The 22,573-nt window shown below is 39.7% G+C and overlaps 1 protein-coding gene across 4 annotated transcripts in view; it reads left to right on the forward strand.

The window, feature by feature from the left end:
- Positions 1 to 19,657, forward strand: part of LOC140493623 (uncharacterized) — a 250,415-nt gene extending 230,758 nt beyond the window's left edge. For all 4 annotated transcript variants that reach the window (XM_072592260.1, XM_072592261.1, XM_072592258.1 and 1 more), the window contains one exon: positions 15,539 to 19,657. In XM_072592260.1, coding sequence (XP_072448361.1) covers positions 15,539 to 17,382 — 1,844 coding nt within the window. In that variant the 3' untranslated portion in view covers positions 17,383 to 19,657. The remainder of the gene's footprint in view (positions 1 to 15,538) is intronic.
- The last annotated feature ends 2,916 nt before the right edge of the window (positions 19,658 to 22,573 follow it).

The following is a 22,573-nucleotide window of genomic DNA, read 5'->3' on the forward strand; positions in this document are numbered from 1 at the left end:
CTTCCACCCCCAAAATCCTCTTGGCGACTGAAAGAGACATTGCTATCCCAAGCACTGTTGAGACCAACTGAATTTAACACCTACCACTCGATGTCTTTGAGTCTCACAACCTGAAGCAAAATTTGGAACAAATCTTGCAAAGAGCCCCCAGTCTCTTATGGACCAGGTCAGAACCCTAAAAACATTTCAAGAAGATAGCCCAGACCCTAACTTTGCTAGTTGTTTTAAGCAGGTGTAAAGTGGATGTTCAAGAAGAATGGTCAATCCACTTAGTTTTAAACAAAACAGATTTTATTAACAAGATTACTGAATGAACCACAAATAACAGAAAATAAAATACTGAATAACCTAAACTCTCCGAAAACCCAACAAATCATCCCAACTTAATGATGTGGTTCCAAATACTTGCAACAATCCCTATAAACATACCATAAATCCCCATAAGTCAAACACAGGTTCTCTTAGAATAGATGTCAGAAAGAGAGGACCAGCCTGGACCTGCTTTTTTGGGTCCAGCAGCTTTTTTCACACTACCACTAAAAACCAAACAAACCAGAGAAAAGCTGAGGTGGGAGAACTGGTCACTTTCCCCCCCCCCCCTTGTTCTTTTTTGAAACTTGAAAGCCTTCTACCCGAGGCGGTATCTGTTAGTTTTTATCAATTGGCCCTAAAACCCTTCAACCCCAGACTTTTCGGAGTCTGTGTCATTTATGACCTCTCTGAAAAAAAAAAGCCAAGGACAGCATAGCCTTGTTAAAGAGCAGCTTTGTCACATCATGTTCAGAGGAGTTTCACAAGAATGGTCCCAGGAATTAAATGCTTAACATATGAGGAATATTTGAGGACTCTGGATCTATACTCAATGGAGTTCAGAAGGATGAGGGGGAATCTAATTGAAACTTAGAGAATACTAATGGTCTGGACAGAGTGGATGTTGGGAAGATGTTACCATTGGTAGAAGAGACTAGGACCCAAGGGCAGAGCCTTAGAATAAGGGGAAGACTTTTTAGAACGAAGATTACGAAAAACATCTTCAGCCAGAGTGTGGTCAATCTATGGAATTCACTGCCAAAGAATGCTGTGGAGACCACGTCATCGAATATATTTAAGACAGAGATAGATAGGTTCTAGATTGTCAAAGGGATTAAGTGTTACAGAGAGAAAGCAGAATGATGGGTTTGAGAAACCTATCAGCCATGATTGAATGGCAGAGCAGACTCGATGGGCTGATTGGCCTAATTTCTGCTCCTGTGTCTTATGGTCTTATGGTTTTACCTGTGAGGTGTAAGCAGGCTGCAAAGTATCAGGATTGTTTGTCACCTTGTTTTCTTTGTTTATGGACTGTGGCATTTCTTGCCTATCCTTAGCTGAGTGGCTTGCTCAGCCATTGGAAGAAATAAAGTATTCAAAACAGTTCTTCCCTTTTCACTGTATTTTACATTCATCACGTTTGTTCCATTGTCGCCCTTTTAAGGCCACTTTCAGTGAGGTGAGACAAAATGGTGGTGTTAAACACAGCTTGTAAAAGATACATTATTACTGTCAACAAATGAGATTTACGCACCACTGATATTTTCTGATTCATTATTTCATTAATAATTCACTGCACCATTTTTATAACAGGTGCTAAAATCGTCAAGCAATTGCAACATTGGATAAAAATACCCAATGATAGAATCTGAGACTGCACAGCAATTAGCAATTGCCTTTGGAATTCGGAGGGAAGGAAAATGATCTTAAATAATATTTAAGATGAAAACCAAAACTGGCAATTAAGCGGAATTTGGCTTTCTCAGGTCATCCTAACAGTAGTAAATGCCATGATAATGAATTGTACCTAGAGAAAACGGACCATAAAAGGGAAGGGAATCAAGAGAAAATATTTTCAGTTCAGATTTACTACCCACTTATCCTGGATCATGTAGAACTTGCAATGAACTCACAGGGAAATTTAAAGCAGTGAATCCCCCTCTTCCTACACACTTGTTGCCCCCCAAACAATCCTCATTAAAAATATTGGAGTAATTGCAAGTTGTAGTTGACCTAAACAATGCCAACAATTGTAGCTCACTATTATTCATAGGTTCATTAGATATAGGAGCAGAATTGGGCCGCTCTGCCCATCGAGTCTGCTCTGCCATTCGATCATGGCTGATATGCTCTTCACCCCCATTTTCCTGCCTTCTCTCCATATCCTTTCAACCCATTACCAATTAAAAATCTGTCTTAACGCCTCCTTAAATTTACTCACTATCCCAGCATTCACCGCACTTTGGGAGAACAATTCAACAGATTCTCACAACCCTTTGGGAGAAGTAGTTTCTCCTCAACTCTTTTGAATTTGCTATTCCTTATTCTAAGACTATGACCTCTCATCCTAGAATGCCCCACAACAGGAAGTGTCTGCTCCGCGTCTATTTTGTCCACACCTTTTATCATCTTTAATACCTCAATTTGATCTCCCCTAATTCTTCTAAATTCCTGTGAGTATAAGCCTAAACTGTTCGATCTCTCTTCATATGACAGACTTCTCTAATGAACCTCCTCTGAACTGCCTCTAATTCCACTACATCTTTCCTCAAATAAGGGGACCGAAACTCTGCATAATACTCCAGGTGCAGTCTCACTAATACCTCACCAATATAATTGCAACAATGCTTCATTACCTTTATGTTCCATTCCTTTACCTATAAAAGCCAACATTCTATTTGCTTTCTTTATTATCAGCTGTAACTGCATGCTAGTTTTCTGTGACTCATGAAGAAGTACACCAAGATCCCTTTGCACCGGAGCACCCTGAAGTCTCCCTATTAACATAATCGGTCGCCTTCCCATTTTTTTGCATGACCTCACACTTATCCATGTGAAACTCCATCTGTCACATTTTGGCCCATTCTCCCAATCTATCTATATCCATTTGTAAGGATCTTATTTTTCCATTGCAGTTTCCCATCCTGCCTATTTTTGTGTCATCCCAAATTTGGCTGTCGGGCCTTCTATTCTTGTATCCAAGTCATTAATGTAGATTGTAAATAGCTGGGGGACCAAACCCTGTGGTACCCCACTAGTTACAGCTTGCCATCCAGAAAAAAAAACATTTGTCCCGACTCTGTCTTCTGTCCATCAGCCAGTCATCTATCCAGGCTAATAAATTACCCCAATCCTATATGATGTAACTTTGTAAATTAACCTTTTGTGTGGCACCTTCCACAAATCCAGATAAATTACATCTGCGGCATCCCCATTATCCACCTTGTATGTTACATCTTTGAAGAACTCTAGCAAAATAGTCAAACATGATTTTCCCTTCATAAATCTATGCTGACTCTGATGGATGGTGTTTTGACTTTACAAATGTCCGGATATTGCTTCCTTGATAATTGATTCTAACATTTGGCTGACAACAGATGTTAAACCAACTGGTCTGTAATTTCCCACGTTTTGCCTCCCTCCCTTTTTTGAATAAGGGCATTATATTAGCCATTTTCCAATCCACTGGAACCTTTCCTGTGTCCAAGGAATTTTGGAATATTGTAACCAATGGATATACTATCTCCGCTGCCATTTTCTTTAATACACTAGGATGTAGGCCATCAGGCCCAGGAATCCTGTCTGTCCTCAACCCTAATGGTTTGCTTAGTACCTTTCTCGTATCGATGTTGGTTGTTCTAAGTTCTACCTTATCTATTGCCTCTGACTTGCCCATTCCAACAGAAATGGTACTATGTGCTCCACCATGGAAACTGAGTCAAAGTATTGATTCAGCATCTCTGCCATCTCAATGTTCCCCATTGTTAACTCTCCAGTTTCATCTTCCAAGGTATCAATATTCACATTAGCAACTCTCTTCCCTTTTAGAGAACTATAGAAGCTATTGCTAATGTTTTTGATATGTCATGCTAGTTTTCTTTCATAATTTATCTTAGCTCTATTTACTAATTTTTTTACTGTGCCTTTGTTTATGTTTGAAAATTGTGCAATCTTCCAGCCTTCCACTGGCCTTTGCAATGTGATATACCTGAGTTTTTGACCTTACATTGTCTTTGACTTCTTTGTTTTTCCTGCTTCCTCCACATAGAGGGGCTGACTCACTCATGGGTGCATTTTCATTAGTGTGATCAAGCTTCCATACCTCTGCCCAGTCATTATACTTCATAACAGTGCCTTCTCCATGATGTGAGACTATTTGGCAAAGTATTGGCATATACACTATTTAGCATTCCTAGCCAGAAAGAGCATGGAGAAGCAGAAAGTCTATTTGATTTTGTTTTCGATTTTTCCCAGTGTAGATAGTTTGATGGTAATTTGACTTTGTGTGGGATGGTGAATGAATGATGGTGAATCAGAATCTCGCGTTATCTTTCCAAATGTTTATATCCATTGTGGAAATCAAAATCAGGAGGGCTGTGAAAGAGGCAACCAATTCTACACGATCACACAAAATCAAAATCACTCCGTTGAATATTTTTACTAATAGCAAAGCCAAGCTCAGTCCAGTCAGCAGGAACAAATGCCAAAACATTCCTAATCTTCAGGTTCAATCCAACACCCAAAGCAGCATTTATCCACCTAGCCATATTAAGAGATTTAATTGTAACCAGTTTTTGATCTGAACCTGAAAGTTCAGCAATTGGCCTTAATCAAGGCTGAGCTTTTCTCTGTAGCACACGATTACTGCCTCTTCATAATTTTGTACTTTTCCTTTGTACAAATACAATTGAGATTGTAACAAAGCACGTAGAAAATAATGTATCATTGTGAGACCGTGATCCAAAAGAAATGTAATGTGTAAAATTTTCTATTTCTATTGCTCTGTGAGGAGGAGCATTTCTATTAAAAGCAAACTATTGTAGATGTTGGAAATCTAAAACAAGTCAATGAATTCTGGAGAAACTTAACAGGCCCAATGAAAAGGGGAATGAAATCAAAACTTTGAATCCAGTATAACTCTTCAGAACTCTGTAACTGGGGGTCTCTCTAGTCAGAAGCACAGATAGATGTTTCTGCAGCCAGCAGCAAAAAATCAGAATGGTGTGTTGCGTCCCTGGTGCCAGGATCAAGGATATCTCAGAGAGGGTGCAGAATATTCTCAAGGGGGAGAGCGACCAGCGGGAGGTCATTGTACACATTGGAACCAATGACATGGGAAGGGAAAAGGATGAGATTCTGAATGAAGAATATAACAAATTTGGCAGAAATTTAAAAAGGAGGTCCTTGAGGGTAGTGATATCTGGATTATTCCTGGTTTTACAAGCTAGGGAGGGTAAGAATGGGAGGATAGAGCAAATGAATGCGTGGCTGAGGAGCTGGTGTATGGGAGAAGGATTCACACTTTTGAATCATTGGAATCTCTTCTGTGGTAGAAGTGACCTGTACAAGAAGGATGGATTGTACCTCAGTTGGAAGGGGACTAATATACTGCAAGGAGAGTTGCTAGAGCTGCTCAAGAGGATTTAAACTAGTAAGGTGGGGTGGGACCCAGGGAGATAGTGTGGAAAGAGATCAATCTGAGACTGGAAAGAGACCAGAAAAGAAGTGAGTCAAACAGGGCAGGCAAGAACAAAGCAGAGAACAAAGTAGGACTGATGAATTAAACTGCATTTATGTCAATGCAAGAGGCTTAACAGGGAAGGTAGGTGAACTCCGGACATGGTGAGGAACATGAGACTGGGATATCATAGCAATTACAGAAACAATGCTTAGGGCTGGACAGGACTGGCAGCTTAATGTTCCAGGATGCAAATGCTACAGGAAGGATAGAAAGGGTTGGGGGCTGGGGAGGCAAGAGAGGAGGGGTGGCGTTTTTGATAAGCAATAGCATTACAGCTGTACTTAGGGAGGATATTCCCTGAAATACATCCAGGGAAGTTATTTGGGTGGAACTGAGAAATACGAAAAGGATGATCACCTTATTGGGATTGTACAATCAACCTCCTAATGGTCAGAGGGAAATTGAGAAACAAATTTGGAAAAGATTTCAGTTATCTGTAAGAATAATAGGGTGGTTATGATAAGGGATTTTAACTTTCCAAACATAGACTGGTACTGCCATAGTGTTAAGGGTTTAGATGGAAAGGAACTTGTTAAGTGTGCACAAGAAAATTTTCAGATTCCGTATGTGGATGGACCAGCTAGAGAAGGTGCAAAACTTGACTTACTCTTGGGAAATAAGGCAGGGCAGGTGACTTAGATGTCAGCGGGGGAGCACTTTGGGGTCAGCGACCATATTTCTATTCATTTTAAAATAGTGATGGAAATGGATAGACCAGATGAAAAAGATGAAGTTCTAAATTTGAAGAAGGTCAATTTTGATGGTATTAGGCATGAACTTTCCAAAGCTGATTGGGGCCAGATGTTCTCAGGTAAAGGATGGCTGGAAAATGGGAAGTCTTCAGAACTGAGATAACAAGATTCCAGAGACAGTATATTCTTGTTAGAATGAAAGGAAAGGCTGGTAGGTGTAAGGAATGCTGGATAATTAGAGATATTGAGAGTTTGGTTAAGGACAAGAAAGAAGCATGTGTCAGGTATAGACAGGATAGATCGATGAAAACTTAGAGTATAAAGGCAGTAGGAATATATTTAAGAGGGAAATCAGGAGGGCAAAAAGGGGACGTGAGATAGTTTTGGCAAATAGAGTAAGGAGAATCCAAAGGGTTTTTATAAAGACACTAAGGACAAAAGTGAAACTAGCAAGAGAATAGATCCCCTTAAAGATCAGCAAAGCAGCCTTTGTGCGGAGCCTCGAGAGATGGAAGAGATACTAAATGAGTATTTTGCATCAGTGTTTACTGTGGAAAAGGACATGGAAGGTGTAGAGTGTAGGGAAATTGATGGTGACATCTTGAAAGATGTTCAGATTACAGAGGAGGAAGTCCTGGATGTCTTGAAACGCATAAAAGTAGATAAATCCCCAGGACCTGGTCAGGTGTACCCTAGAACTCTGTGGGAAGCTAGGCAAGTAATTGCTCAGCCCCTTGCTGAGATATTTGTGTCATTGATAGTCACAGGTGAGGTGTGGGAAGACTGGAGGTTAGCTAACGGGGTACCATTATTTAAGAAAGGTGGTAAGGACAAGCCAGGAACTATAGACCAGTGAGCCTGACATCAGTGGAGGGCAAGTTGTTGGAGGGAATCCTGAGGGACAGGATTTATGCGTATTTGAAAAGGCAAGGACTGATTAGGGATAGTCAATATGGCTTTGTGCATGGGAAGCCATGTCTCACAAACTTGATTGAGTTTTTTTAAGGAAGTAATGAAGAGAATTGATGAGGGCAGAGCGGTGGACATGATCTATATTGACTTCAGTAAGACACTCAACAAGGCTCCCCATGGGAGACTGGTTAGCAAGGTTAAGATCTCATGGAATATGGGGAGAACTAGCCACTTGGATACAGAACTGGCTTGATGGTAGAAGACAGAGGGTGGTGGTGGAGGGTTGTTTTTCAGTCTGGAGGCCTGTGACCAGTGGAGTGCCACAATAATCAGTGCTGCGTCCACTATTTTTCTACATTTAGATAAATGATTTGGATATGAACACAGGAGTTTTAGTTCATAAGTTTGCAGATGACACCAAAATTGGAGGTGGAGTGGACAGCAAAGAAGGTTGCCTCAGATTACGAGGGATTTTGATCAGATGGGCCAGTGGGCTGAGGAGTGGCAGATGGAGTTTAATTTAGATAAATGCAAGGTGCTGTATTTTGGGAAAGCAAATTTTAGCAGGACTTATACACTTAATGGTAAGATCATAGGGAGTGTTGCCGAACAACGAGACTTTGGAGTGCAGTTCATAGTTCCTTGAAAGTGGAATCGCAGGTGGATAGGATAGTGAAGAAGGTGTTTGATATGCTTTCCTTTATTGGTCAGGGTATTGAGTATAGGAGTTGAGAAGTCATGTTGCAGCTGTACAGGACGTTGGTTAGGCCACTTGTAGAATATTGCATGCAATTCTAGATGTTGTGAAACTTGAAAGAGCTCAGAAAAGATTTACGAGGATGTTGCCAGGGTTGGAGGATTTGAGCTATAGGGAGAGGCTGAACAGGCTAGAGCGTCGGAGGCTGAGGGGTGACCTTATAGAGGTTTACAAAATTATGAGGGGCATGGATAGGATAAATAGACAAAGTCTTTTCCCTGGGGTTAGGGAGTCCAGAACTAGAGGGCATAGGTTTAGGGTGAGAGGGGAAAGATATAAGAGACCTAAGGAGCAAAGTTTTCACATAGAGGGTGGTATGTGTATGGAATAAGCTGCCAGAGGATGAGGGGGAGGCTGATGCAATTGCAACATTTAAAAGTCATCTGGATGGGTATATGAATAGGAAGGGTTTGGAGGGATGTCTGTCAAGTGCTGGCAAATAGGATTAGATTGGGTTGGAATATCTGGTCGGCATGGATGGGTTGGACCAAAGGGTCTACTTCCATGCTGTACATCTCTACAAGCCTATGATTATAGTTCTGTAGCAGCTCCAAGTAGCAGTCTGGGTACTGTCCACATTCCCGAAGCAGTGCAGAAAGAAGGACGTTCATCTTCTGTGCTCCACCAGGGTAAATACCACCATCTTACTTCTGCCACTTCACACTCATTCTAACTCTGCAATTACACACACAGTGCCCACCAATGCTCATGGTCTGCAACTCTCACTATTGCGTACGTCCAAAATGCCAAAGCCAACGGGATTCATGATAGGGTAGGCTACCCAGCTGAGGAACCCAGGACTCCTGGGTATACCCTTAGTGCTACACAATATTAGAACCCTATAAGAAGGAGTACTACTATTTCCTTAACATCACTATAGCATAAAATTTTGCCATTGTTGAATTTGGAAGCATCAGATGTTGTGAAGACTTCAAATAAAATGTTAACACTAACCTCTATTGCAGAACAAAAAAAGTGAAGAAGAGCAAGCAAAAAAGCTCAATTTGCATTGGGGAATATACAAGAACCATGTGCTTTGCCGGCATCAACAAATCGTCATTACATGAAGACTTAACTCTATTGGCAGCAGAAATCAAATATCCCTGAGCTTAAGACCTACCACTTACTAATGCCTGACATAATTATTAATTTAAAGTACTGAAGGAACTCAGTTCAGATTCAAATTAAGACATATTATTCTTAAGAAGAGTAATTGGACTTGAAATAATATAGGTTTCTCTCTCCATAGATGCTGCCAGGCCTGCTGAGTTTCTCCAGCACTTTATCCTTTTATATCAGATATTCAGCATTGACTGTATTTTATCTTTGTATAGTTTTGCACTGTCCCTTTCCCCACACTGAGTTTCCCTCCCTTCACAGTAATTATATTCACTCCATCCCACCAATATGCTGTTTCCAGTCACACACCCGATATCCCTAGCACTGTAGTCAGTAGCTCCCGAGAGCCCCTCTTGCCTTTTAATGCACAGACCCCACCTAGGACTAGCCATGGCCCACCCTCTGTACCGATTTCAACTATTACTGATGATTGACAAGATCTCTGACTCATCTCTGTTCAGCTCCCTGACTCCTCATTAATCCCTGGACTGTGTGGGTAAATCTCCAGGCTAATGAGACAGATCCCTGAACCCTGGTAACATCAAGCAGTATAATGATTGTGGTCATGCCTCTGGACTGAGATCAGAGTGCACTTGACTGACAGTGGTAGGGCATCCTTACTGACCATTTACATAGTCCCCCTTTACTGGACTAAAGATTCCTTCCCTGAAACTTTCAGATCTGACAACTTGGCTGAAGTAAATGCAGTGTGTTTGCCATGTACACACATACTGTAAGTGCATCATTGATGGAGCAGCATATCCACCTCTGACTAGCTGCTCGGCTTTCTATCTATTGATTTAGTGACTAATGCACCTATCATTATGGGCAATTTAGCATGGCCAATTCACCTGGCCTGCACATCTTTGGACTGTGGGAGGAAACCCACACAGACACAGGGAGAATGTACAAACTCCACACAGACAGTTGCAGGAGGTGGGAATCTAACCCGGGTCCTGGCGCTGTGAGGCAGCAGTGCTAGCCACTGGGCTGCCTGTCTATGCTGAATGGCAATGCAAGACAAAGTACTGTGAGTTTGTAGGTTCTGAATAAACAGCAATGTGCAAGCAGCAAAGCAAGGCAGAGATACTGTGAGCATCTCGGTAAATGCAAAGTGAGAGAATTTTAAGAAAGCAAGCCGCCTTAAAATACATTCTGTCCCAAAGCATGAGATGTGTGCCTGCCCCTTTGTGCAAAGCAGCCTGTTAGCACTATTGCAATATTGTTGAGCTTCAAAATGCAGCAGTGCAGTCCTGACCTGAATTATACACCAGTCTGAGATGTATCATAATTATGTGGTCAGGCTTGTGGTCTGCTGAAACCAACTTTCATAGACATGGAGTATACCCAGTTGCCTCCCATGGACATGTCCTGAGATGTTGCAGAATGCTGGCTAAGATGGCCAGAGAAGACACTGGTGTGCTGCAGCCTTCAGGTTCTGGCTCTGACTTTCAATTCAGGAATTGGTGCCATCTAGTTTCTTTCTGCTACCTGGGAAAATAACAACCTGCATTTAAATTAAGTAAGTTTAGGTCATAATTGGACATTAATACATACAAATAAGCTGTTCAATAGAAAGGTCTTCTCTTGCCATTAAAACTTTATGCGGAAAATTAGACATTTTCTTTTGACATTGAGAATCTAATTTTTCCATTCTCGTTGTATTCTCCCAACTGTCTTGCCATTTCCCATGTCATTCATAAGTTGGTGAAATTCAACCTGTTAATTAGGTTGGGCCTGTATTTAGTCGAAGAATATGGTGCTGGAAAAGCACAGCCGGTTAGGCTGCATCCGAGGAACGGGAGAATCAATGTTTCGAGCATAAGCTGTTTATCATTCCTCTTCGACTCTGATATCCAGCATCCAGCTTACTTTTTCCCCTTTGGGCCTGTGCTTGGTGAGTGAAGTTGAGAAGAATGAAAGGTAATCTTACTGAAACATATAAGGTTTTGAGGGGGCCTGACAGGCCAGAGATGATATTTTGTTCATTAATCTAGCTAGAGGACACGGCTTTTAAAAAAAAAAGTCTACAATTTAAGCAACAAATGGGGATGAATTTCTTCTGTCAAAAGCTTGCAAGTCTTTTGATTTCTTTTGCCAGGAGAGCAGGAGAGGAATATATTCAAAATTGAATTCATTGATTTACATGTGAGTCCATGGTTAAGAGGGGGCATCGGAAAAATGGTTTAGGCAATAATCATTGGTGGCCTGATAGAACTTAAATTCATTTATTTTAATCTGTAATTGATGATCATGAAATTATCATCAAATGATGGTGGTTTCCTTCCCAAAGGATATTACTGAACCAAGTGGGTGGTAGGTTGTTCCAACAATTGACAATAATTTCATGGTCATAGCTCAACTCTTAATTCCAGATTTTTATTGAATTCAAATTCAACCATCTTCCATGATGCGATTCAAACCCTTGTGCCCAGAATATTATCTGAGTGACTGGATTAATGGACTAGCGATAATACCAGTCACTCAATACCTCCCTGAAATCTTCTATCCATACCCAGTTTGACCTACATGGAACTCCGATCCACACTACTGTAGTTGGCTCTTCAATGCTTCTGAAATGTTTTAGAAAAGCACTTAGTTTGTTGTCCTTTCCAGAAACACCTGCATCCAGTTAAAGAATTTTTTTTTAAGTATCATATATCTTGAATAGTGTAGCAAGCTTGAACAGCTGAATGGCCTATCCTTAATTCCTATTTCTTATGAGCACTGTCTTGAAATAGTCATGTTCAGAGATGATAAAGACATGAATAAACAATAAGCTGAGGCAGATGTGAAGTTGGGCAATTTTACAGACGTGGAAACAAACTGTCTTGGTGATGTAATGAATATGAGGTGGAAGCTCATCTCTGGGTCAGATGTGACACCAAAATCGTGAACAGACCAAAGAAGTAACTAGGGGGCAAAGTCTGGAGCAGGAACCAAAAACATTGGGTACAGTCTTTCCAATATTTAATTGGAAGAAATTTCTGTTCTTCCAGTATTAGTTGTTGATCATGCATGAGGAAGTGAAGACTGCAGGTGCTGGAGATCCAAGTCGAGAATGTGGTGCTGGAAAAGCACAGCAGGTCAGGCAGCATCCGAGGAACAGGAGGATCAATGTTTCGGGCATAAGCCCTTCATCAGGCTGTTGGTAAGCAGTCTGATAACTTAACAACTGTGGAAGAATCACAGAGTGATGATAATGAGGCAGAAAGGGGTATAGGTTGTGTATATGTGAACACTAACTCCATTATGAAAGTCACCTGCTTTTTCCCTGCCCCAGTAACTTCTGTTCTTTCTGGTCACAGAGGGAAAAGGGCGTGCTGTATTCTACTGCACCAGATTCTCTTTTCAGAAAGATGACTGCAGGACACTATGTTTTACATTAGATTAGATTCCCTACAGTGTGGAAATAGGACCTTCGGCCCAATAAGTCCACACTGACTCTCCCAAGAGTAACCCGCTCAGACCCATTTCCCTCTGACTAATGTACCTAACACTATGGGCAATTTAGCATGGCCAATTCACCTGACCTGCACATCTTTGGACTGTGGTAGGAAACCAGAGCACCCAGAGGAAACCCACGCTGACACGGAGAGAATGTGCAAGCTTCACGCCGACAATCACCCGAGGCTGGAATCAATGCTGGGTCCCTAGCGCTGTGAGGCAGCAGTGCTAACCACTGAGCCACCGTGCCAGCCCAGTACATGTCTTTGTATTAATATGCAAGCAGTAGCAAGTTTACTTTGCAATTTGTATTGTCCTTCATTGGCAAACAGGGAAATTATATGGCAACTGGATAAAAGGTTTGAAAAATAATTAGCTATGATATTCCCAATTAGCTGTGATATTGTCAAAGGCAGTAAAAATCTTGTAAATCTGGGAATGGATTTCAGGAAAAGCTTGTAGGCATCAAGCCATATTTGAATCTTTACTGCCTCAGCAATGTCAGGCCTTATTAATTTTACTTGCTAAATAGTACTTTGATTTTTGATCTTATTTTGTAGTTAATCTCTTTAATGTTTTTAGAATTAATGAGTTATCCAGCTCATTTGTGGTTTATATAATTGATTACCCAAACCTTTCACTTTTGATGCCAGTATGCTCTCATCGTTGAAGTTTTAAAAAGATGCTTGAGTGGGTATGTTCCACATTCAGAGCTTAAGCATTCAGTATTATACTGAACTCTGTTCAATCAGTTTTGTCAGAAATCATATCTCATTTTAGATTATCTTAATACACAAAGAAGAGATAATATCCTACAGGGTGGTCTCTGGCATGCTTTATTTGCAGAATACAAGTTAATTCTGCTTGGAATATTGATGTATGTTTAAAACTCAGCCCAGCTATTCAGAATTTGGAATAATTGAACTGTTGCTGAAATGCTTCAGTTAATCAGATATTCACTTTAAAACCAATTCCAAATTTAATTTTCCTCCTTGCATACCAATTCACCAACTGATGATTATTTTAATATATTTGTGGTTTTTATATTAATTTAGCCTGTATCTCACTTTTAGTTATTTTAGGGACTCTTCTTCACTATTTAATTTCTTTTCCAATCATCCGCCTTGTGTTTTCTTTTTACAGTTTCATAGTGCGTGTCTGTGTTCAGTTCACAGTCACATGGAATTATGGTGGGCATTATTGCTGGCACTAAATGTGTTTAATTTTAACTTTGTATGTTTGATCTCTTTCTGCATAGTGTATAACAGAGACTATCAAACAGTAAAGTGAATGAGTTTGTTAATGTGTTTCTGGTGCATGTGCTTAACTCATTCTCTGCTGCCTGAAATAAGTTCAAAATCTATCTTTGAGGTGACACTATATTATCACATACTTAAAATTAAGCAGATCCAATCCGGATTTATTTCAGTGTGGCAAATAATGTTTTGGTCTTGATGCATGGCATTTTTGCAGAGACTTGATACTTTTTTTTTAAAAGCAGAGCATCTGTCATTGACTAAAAGAATTATTTAAAGTATAATAATTAAATATGAGCTGTGTATTGTTTGCTAGCACAGGTCAGTCTGCTATAACATGCGTTTCGTGAACGCAAATTCACTATAATGTGATTGACACATTAGAGGCACTGTTTCTAAAGTGCAAACTTTAAAAATGTTTGTTGACTGGAATGTGATTAATTACCAACACTTCAAGTGGTGTTTTTAAAGCATGATTTTTCTATAACACTGGATTGCACAAGAATTCAACCACCATGTTATAGAAGAACTACCTGCATGTTGAAAATCCTTAGTATATTTTATGCCTCCACTTAGTTTTTAACTGTTTTAGTAGTATGATAGCACATGATAGCACATCAAAAACCCATATAGTTTAACATCTGTTGAGGAAACGAAACAATTACAGTTTATGCTCTATTTTGAGATTATTTCATAACTCGTAATTTTTCATGTTAAGTATTTTTACTTTTGAAAAGTTGACATTGAACTTATTATTTGAACAGCTTAGTCAGGTTAGAACGCTCATTGCTATTGAAATTAATAGTTCTCCTCTTTCCTGTGTTTTAGGTTATCCCACTACTAGTGCAAATGTCTTTTTGAAAGTTGCGTTCAAACTCATGTAGCCATATCACTGATAGTCCCTCTGAAACCCGGTAACTAATGAAGGGACAACTTCTTTACGATTTCTCCTTATTATCCTTACAGGAAGGTACCCTATAAATTTACATTATAGAATCCCCACAGAATCATAGAATCCCTACAGTGTGGGGTCAGGCCCTTCAGCCCAACAAGTCCACATCGACCCTTCGAAGAGTATCCCACCCAAATTCTTTTCCCTACTCTATTACTGTACATTTACCCCTGACTAATGCACCTAACTTACACATCCCTGAACACTATGGGCAATTTAGCATGGCCAATTCATCTAACCTGCACATCTTTGGATGTGGGAGGAAACCAGAGTGCCCAGAGGAAACCCACACAGACACAGGGAGAATGTGCAAACTCCACACAGACCTGAGGCTAGAATCAAACCCGGGTCCCTGACACACTGAGCCACCGTGCCACCCCTGGTGCCCTAAAGAATAACTATCATTCTGTAGTGATTTTGACTGTGCCTAAAAATTCAGCAAATTTTATTTTTCCAATTATTTTTCACCTGAAATGTTTCTACCTTCCAATTGCTCCTCCATGTGTAAATTCCAACATGGAAATTGCTCGAGGGATTCATTGGCCACCAGGAGGAGTATTTGTTGCAGATTTCATCAATTCTGAATTTTCTTTCCTCTTATTATTCGTAGTAAATTGCTTACTATTTTCTTCATTCTGGCTCCTAGAAATTAACACATATATAGGAAATCTAAATCAAGCAATTAAATAATTAGATGATCTAAATCTATATACTATAGAATTGATGTCATTTTCCACAGGAGCAAAATTTTACATGGTATGCAGTATTTGTAAACTCGGTACTGTTCATTTTATTCTTTATATTGCTATCTTTAGATTAAATACAATTTTCTTTTCTTTTTATCCATTCTAGCAAAAGCTGATGAATTTCCCAACAAGCCATTAGGCCAGGAAGTTTCTGTCACCTTAATACCAGAGAAGGATGACTTCATGGCCAATGGCAAGAATGAAAAGGTTAATTCTATTTCAAATAACTTTGAACCTGATAATGATGTAGATAGCGAATCACCAGGAAGAAACTGTATCCAGCCTTTTGTGCCTGAGCCTGTGGAAAAGAGTGAGACTTCTGAAAATAATGGGAATCCTTGTCCAGAGGAGAACAATATTAATTTTGTGGAAATTTGTGCAGTTCAAGCTCCACTCCATGAAAAGTATATAACTCCCATAAAAGACCAAACCCAACTACCACAAGATGAACCTGTGCTTTCAGAAGTGAGTCCACCTCCAAGCCCAGAAAAAAATTCAAAGCAGCCTGTTAAGAAGGAAGACATCCTACCTGCTCAAAATAATGAGACTAGAATTGCAGAAAATGATACAATCCCAAATATTGAAGAAGTTAACAATAAGATTCCAGAAAAAGAAACCACCAGTCCTCCAGAAGAGATTATGATTGCTTGTCAAGACTTGAGCAAAGTTGAATTTATAGAAAAAACTGAAGTAGTTGAAACTCAATTCCCAAAAGAACAATCTACATTATGTTCAGAAATTAATCAAGCTTCAATACATCAAAATATAGCAACAAAGTCTCTGCAGAAATGCCAGGAACTTGTATCAGAGTCAGTGGATGAAGCATATAATAATGGTAAACCCTCTCCAGGGAGTAATGATGGATTGACAGATTTGGAAAATAATGAGAATGTGCCATTACCTTGTCCAGAACCTCCACCTTCAGTGATGCTCTCTAAGGACGTTCATTTCTTGCTCCCAAATCCAGAAAAAATATTGCATAGATATTCTAGCCACAGTGTCCCTCACCAACTAGAAGCATGTTTCCCTATTGATCAATCACAACCTAAAGCGATAGTGGAGTTTTCAGCTGCAGCAAAGGAGAACTCATCCTTCAGTGATTTAACACAAGAAGCTTCAACAGATTTGAACAGTCCAGAAACAGAACGTGCAGATGAGTTCCAAAGTAAAAGACGAGTTTCAAATGTTTCTCAGTATGACAATTTATCTGATACTGACTATAGGTATGATCAGAATATTTCAGAACCAATAACTGAGATTCAACTTGATGAAAATAATGCACTTATTCAAAAGGAACTTGTGTGTGCAAAACCAGCAGACCCTGTCAGTACACCTAAACCATTTTCTGCGTTAGAATTGTCAGAAGATCCACAATCTGTGGAACAGGATTCAGTTTTGAATCAGCAGGTCTGGGACATTTACAGATCTGAAAACCATATCATGCCTTCTGCTCAGCACAGCCCTTCCAAATATTCACCAACTATGCATAAACAGGACCATATAAGAAATGTAAATTTGCAGAGTCCTCAGCATCTGATTGCTATCACACAGACCTCACCAGTCATACAGTGTTTAAATAGCCCCTGTAAAATAGTCAGATCAATGCCTTCAGTTCATGTGGCACACGGAGCTGAACAAAATCTCCTGAACTTCAAGCACATGGCATTGCCTGTACAGGATGATTCACAGTTGGTTGCAATCTGTGATGAAAAAGGGACCTGTACAATAAGAGAGACTGAATCACTTGAAGTTAATATTCCAGTTACTAATGTGACGCTGGATAAAACTGTAAGTTTGATAAAAGTGCCAACCCATCTTATTGTACATTCCCCTCCTACAGATGCAAATATGCAACAAAAACATGTTACAGCTGCAATAGAAAATTTAGGCACAGAAATTTGTTTGGCAGACTCTCCCAATTCCCAAGATTGTGAATATGTTAGATTATGACAGAACTCATTCCAATTTAACCATAATATATATGTACAAAGTTCCACTACTTACAATGATCAAATGCTTCCAAGTGAATGCAAGCATTTCATATCACAAAAGCAGCCACATATTTTCCCAGTTATTGAACCAGTTGTTCACTGTGCTTTATTGAGGGCTGCATGGACATTGAGTCATGACAGGAAGCTATGCAAATAATAAAATTTCATACCTTACATTAAGAAAATACATCATCTTGTAACTAGTCTACACACTTCACAGAAAATATGGATGCAGGTAAATATATTTTCTTGTTTCATAAAATCTTTTATGATTATTTTTGACCAATATAATTGAGAAATACCTGTCTTGCAGCAGACTGAACTTTATTTAAGCTGATGCATGACCACCTCAAAATGTTGTGAAAATCTGAAAGGCAGTGAGCAGGCTCACTATATGAGACACTGTAGCATAGTCTATTACACGAGCAGCTTTTACATGGTTTTCCCAAGTGGCGAATATTTTTCATTCATGTCACAAAATGTTTGACAGGCAATGCAGACAGGATTTCTCACGAGTTATTTCTACTTTGCTTGATTTTAATACGTACTAGTACAGAGGTGTTACAATGAAATAATATAATGCTTGATTGGAAGTGGTAACATCATGCATTGATAACTTTTTTAGCTTCTGGAATATATTGAAGTTACTGAAATTGCATTTTTTACAATATCTTTTGAAGTTGCTGAGTAAATACTTAAACAGTATGCATTTTCTGACATGTTTTTGTTTCCTATTTTTATAATTTTTAAGGCTGTAAAAAAAATCCCTTAAATAGCTGTGGTGTGGTGCCCAAGAACCTGAAATGTAGTTTTGATGTTCACTGTAAATGTTAGAACAAAGATTTCACAAAATAGTGCTGAAACTGTGTTTGTGAATACTTCTTTTGTGGCAGGAAAAGTTTTGAAGTCAGAACCTGGCTCTTGGCTTGCCCATAACCATCCATACAACATTTTGATCAGTATTGTGACATCAACTCAGGAATATAGTATTCTTGCTTGATGCCCCCTTCAAAATAGTAATTACTTGCAGCAAGCAGAAAATGATGTTTGACAGTACTCTGAGCACACAAAGCGTTAAGCATATTATAACATTTTAGTGAAAGATATATTAACTCTGTAAAATGAGTGGATGTATTTAACTGATGTGTGATATCGATAGTTTTTTTGTAATGACTTCTTAATTTTGCACTTTTTATGAATCTAGACAGGCAAGTTAGCTTTATCTTTTAAAAAGCTGTAAGGTTTCAATGATGCATTGATAATGGGAAAATAATTTTGTCCTACTTGTTAAAATTTTGTAAAGTTGCTTTTGCAGGACTTCTACATCGACAGTTTTTCTTTTTATCTGGAAAAGTGAATAATTTGGAATAGTGTGGAAACATTATTTTATGTCAATCACCAACAATGTTGTAAAAAAAAATCTTTAAAAATGTTTTTGATATGTTCCATTGCATTTTGTAGCTTTAATTTAACATGTTGAAAATATTATGCATAAAATTGTCGACTTTTGATTACCAGACAACTTCTAAGAGAGAAAAAGAGGTGTATTTTAACTACATCTGATTGAAAGCAGTGAGTGGTCAGTTAATATTTAAAGTCAACCGTAGTTAGTTTTAATCTGCCAGTGTTGCAGGCAGATGCCGAACCACCTAAATTCAGGAGCCATATCTAATCACAAAAAGGTGTTTAAAGCAGTTTTAATCAAGTTCTGACAGGGAGTCTGAAAGCAGTGTCCATGTTTCCATTATGGGACCAGGAAGAGCACAGAATTTTTTTTATTTTTTGTTGCTATGTAAAAGAAAAGCGCTTTTTCAATTTGGGGCCAAATTCTGTCTCATTAATCACTCACTAATGATTATATACATTTACTGGATTTAAACACTTTTACCTCATTCACTATTACTGGACATCAGAAGTTGCTGTTATTTACAGAGCATCTGTATCTGGCCGAATGCTGAAAAATGACTGGGGATAAATCTGATAAGTCTGACCTTTATCTATGTTATTTCTTTTTTTCCTTCTATTGTTTCTATTAGTATGAAAGAAATTTCCTTTGAATCATACTCAATTCATATTCAGTCTTTGGTTCTTCTTTGCTATTCTACAGTGGCATTGCAGCAGTTATTTAATGTCAAGTGCCAGTTTAACCATTTCTGCACAGTATTTAATATTGTAATGATATGTTAATTTCTGAACTTAAAGTATAAAGCAAATTTCTCAGAATAAATCAGTTTACAAACAAAAGAGATTAAAAAAAAGTGTCTAATTAATACTAACTTCACCAGAATTTTAGTAACCAACATGAGTGTTACCGGGATAGCAGAATTTACAGAGAAGCAATTGATTGATTCAAAACAAGAGTAATATCACTAAAAGCAGTAAAAGAGGATTCAGGCACAAAGTGGGTGGCAAAGAAAGACAAAAATCAGGGAAGAGGGAGTCCTGTAAGGAAATAAGTTGTGCAAACTCATTAAGTTCATACTAACTAGTACATATGAAGTCACAGCACAGTGAGAGGAACAAGGAAACAAGGAATATTTGACAATTTGAGCAAACATCAGCCTATTTAAAGAACTTATCCAAGATTGAATGAAACATTGGATTGAATTTTACAGCTCCCACCAGGGCAGGTTGGCAGCTGATGGTGGAGACTGTAAAATTGGGCATCATGTCAGCCGTGCTAACCCTGAAGCATTTTTATCCATGGCGAGGAAGTTTGCCCAGTGAAATGTTGTGGGCCAGAGAACAAGCAAGGGGGGAGCCTACGTTTTGCCCCCCTCTGCTCGTCAGAGGCCAGCAAAGATAATTCTCTCTGTCTTTCATTGTCCTGCATCCTGTCCATTCTGAACCTGCCTTGTTGGGGCTTACCACCCTGTCCCTCATACGATCCTGAATCTACCTTAAAGTCTGGCTCTTCTGTACCACATTTACTCAGGGATTGCTTCAGGCCCAGCAGTGGCCAAACACATGGTGGCACTGCTGGGTTCAAAGGGTAATGGCTGTAGGGAAAACTGGCCAAGATGAGTGCAGATGTTTGCAGCCTTCAGAAATGAGGTAACAAGAGTCCAGAGATAGTATATTCTTGTTAGGGTGAAAGGAAAGGCTGGTAGGTGTATGGAATGTTGGATGACTAAAGAAATTAAGGCTTTGGTTAAGAAAAAGAATGAAGCATATGTCAGGTATAGACAGGATAGATCAAGTGAATCCTTACAAGAGTATAAAGGCAATAGGAGTATACTTAAGAGGAAAATCAGGAGGGCAAAAAGCGGACCTGAGATAGCTTTGGCAAATAGAATTAAGGAGAATCCAAAGGGTTTTTACAAAAACATTAAGGACAAAAGAGTAACTAGGGAGAAAGTAGGGCCCCTCAAAGATCAGTAAGGCAGCCTTTGTGTGGAGCCGCAGGAAATGGGGAAATAATGAACAAGTATTTTGCATCAGTGTTTACTGTGGAGAAGGATATGGAAGATATAGAATGTGGGGAAATAGATGGTGAAACTTGCAAAATGTTCACATTACAGAGGAGGAAGTGGTGGATGTCTTGAAATGCATTAAGACGGATAAATCCCCAGGACCTGATCAAGTGTATCCTAGAACTCTGTGGGAAGCTAGGGAAGTGATTGCTGAGCCCCTGCTGACATATTTGTATCATCGATAGTCACAGATGAGGTGCTGGAAGACTGGAGGTTGGCAAACGTGGTACCATTATTTAAGAAAGGTGGTAAGGACAGGCCACGGAACAGTAGACCGGTGAGCATGACGTTGGTGGTGGACAAGTTGTTGGAGGGAATCCTGAGGGACAGGATTTACACATATTTGGAAGGGCAAAGACCAATTAGGGATAGTCAACATAGCTTTGTGCGTGGGAAATCATGTCTCACAAACTTGATTGAGTTTTTTGAAGAAGTAACAAAAAGGATTGTTAAGGGCAGAGCTGTGGATGTCATCTATATGAACTTCAGAAAGGCATTCGACAAGGTTCCCCATGGGAGACTGGTTAAGCAAGGTTAGATCTCATGGGATAGGGGACGGCACGGTGGCTCAGTGGTTAGCACTGCTGCCTCTCAGCACAGGGTCCCAGGTTCGATTCCAGCCTTGGGCGACTGTCTGTGTGGAGTTTGCACATTCTCCCTGTGTCTGCGTGAGTTTCCTCCAGATGCTCCGGTTTCCTCCCACAATCCAAAGATGTGCAGTTTAGGTGAATTGGCCATGCTAAATTGTCCATAGTGCTAGAAACATTAGTCAGAGGGAAATGGGTCTGGGTGGGTTACTCTTCGGAGGGTCGGTGTGGACTGGTTGGGCCGAAGGGCCTGTTTCCACACTGTGGGGAATCTAATCTAATAGAATACAGAGAGAACAAGGCATTTGGATTCAGAACTGACTTGAAGGTAGAAGATATAGGGTGGTGGGGAAGGTTGTTTTTTAGACAGGAGGCCTGTGACCAGTGGAGTGCCACAAGGATGCGTGCTGGGTCCACTACATTTCATCAGCATGAGCATAGGTGGTATAGTTATTAAGTTTGCAGATGACACTAAAATTGGAGGTATAGTGGACAGTGAAGAAGGTTACCTCAGATTACAATGGGATCTTAATCAGATGGGCCAATGGGTTGAGAAGTGGCAGATGGAGTTTGATTTGGATAAATGCAAGTGCTGCATTTTGGGAAAGCAAATCTTAGCAGGACTTACATGCATAATATACGCATACTCCTAGGGAGTATTGCTGAACAGAGAGACCTTGGAGTGCAGGTTCATAACTCCTTGAAAGTAGAATCACAGCTAGATAGGATAGTGAAAAAGGCATTTGGTATGCTTTCCTATTGAGTATGGGAGTTGGGAGGTCATGTTGCAGCTGTACAGGATGGTGGTTAGGTCACATTTGGAATTTTGCGTGCAATTCTGGTCTTCCTATCAGAAGGATGTTGTGAAACTTGAAGGGCTCAGAAAAGCTTTCTTAAGATGTTGCCAGGGTTGGGGGATTTGAGCTGTAGAGAGAGGCTGAATAGGTTGGGGCTGTTTTCCCTGGAGGGTCGAAGGCTGAGGGGTGACCTCATAGACGTTTATAAAATCATGAGGGGCATGGATCAGATAAATAAACAAAGTCTTTTCCCAGGGTTGGGGGAGTCCAGAACTAGAGGGCATAGGTTTAAG

The sequence above is a fragment of the Chiloscyllium punctatum genome, chromosome 22 (genome assembly GCF_047496795.1).
Source record: "Chiloscyllium punctatum isolate Juve2018m chromosome 22, sChiPun1.3, whole genome shotgun sequence".
NCBI classification, from domain to species: domain Eukaryota; kingdom Metazoa; phylum Chordata; class Chondrichthyes; order Orectolobiformes; family Hemiscylliidae; genus Chiloscyllium; species Chiloscyllium punctatum.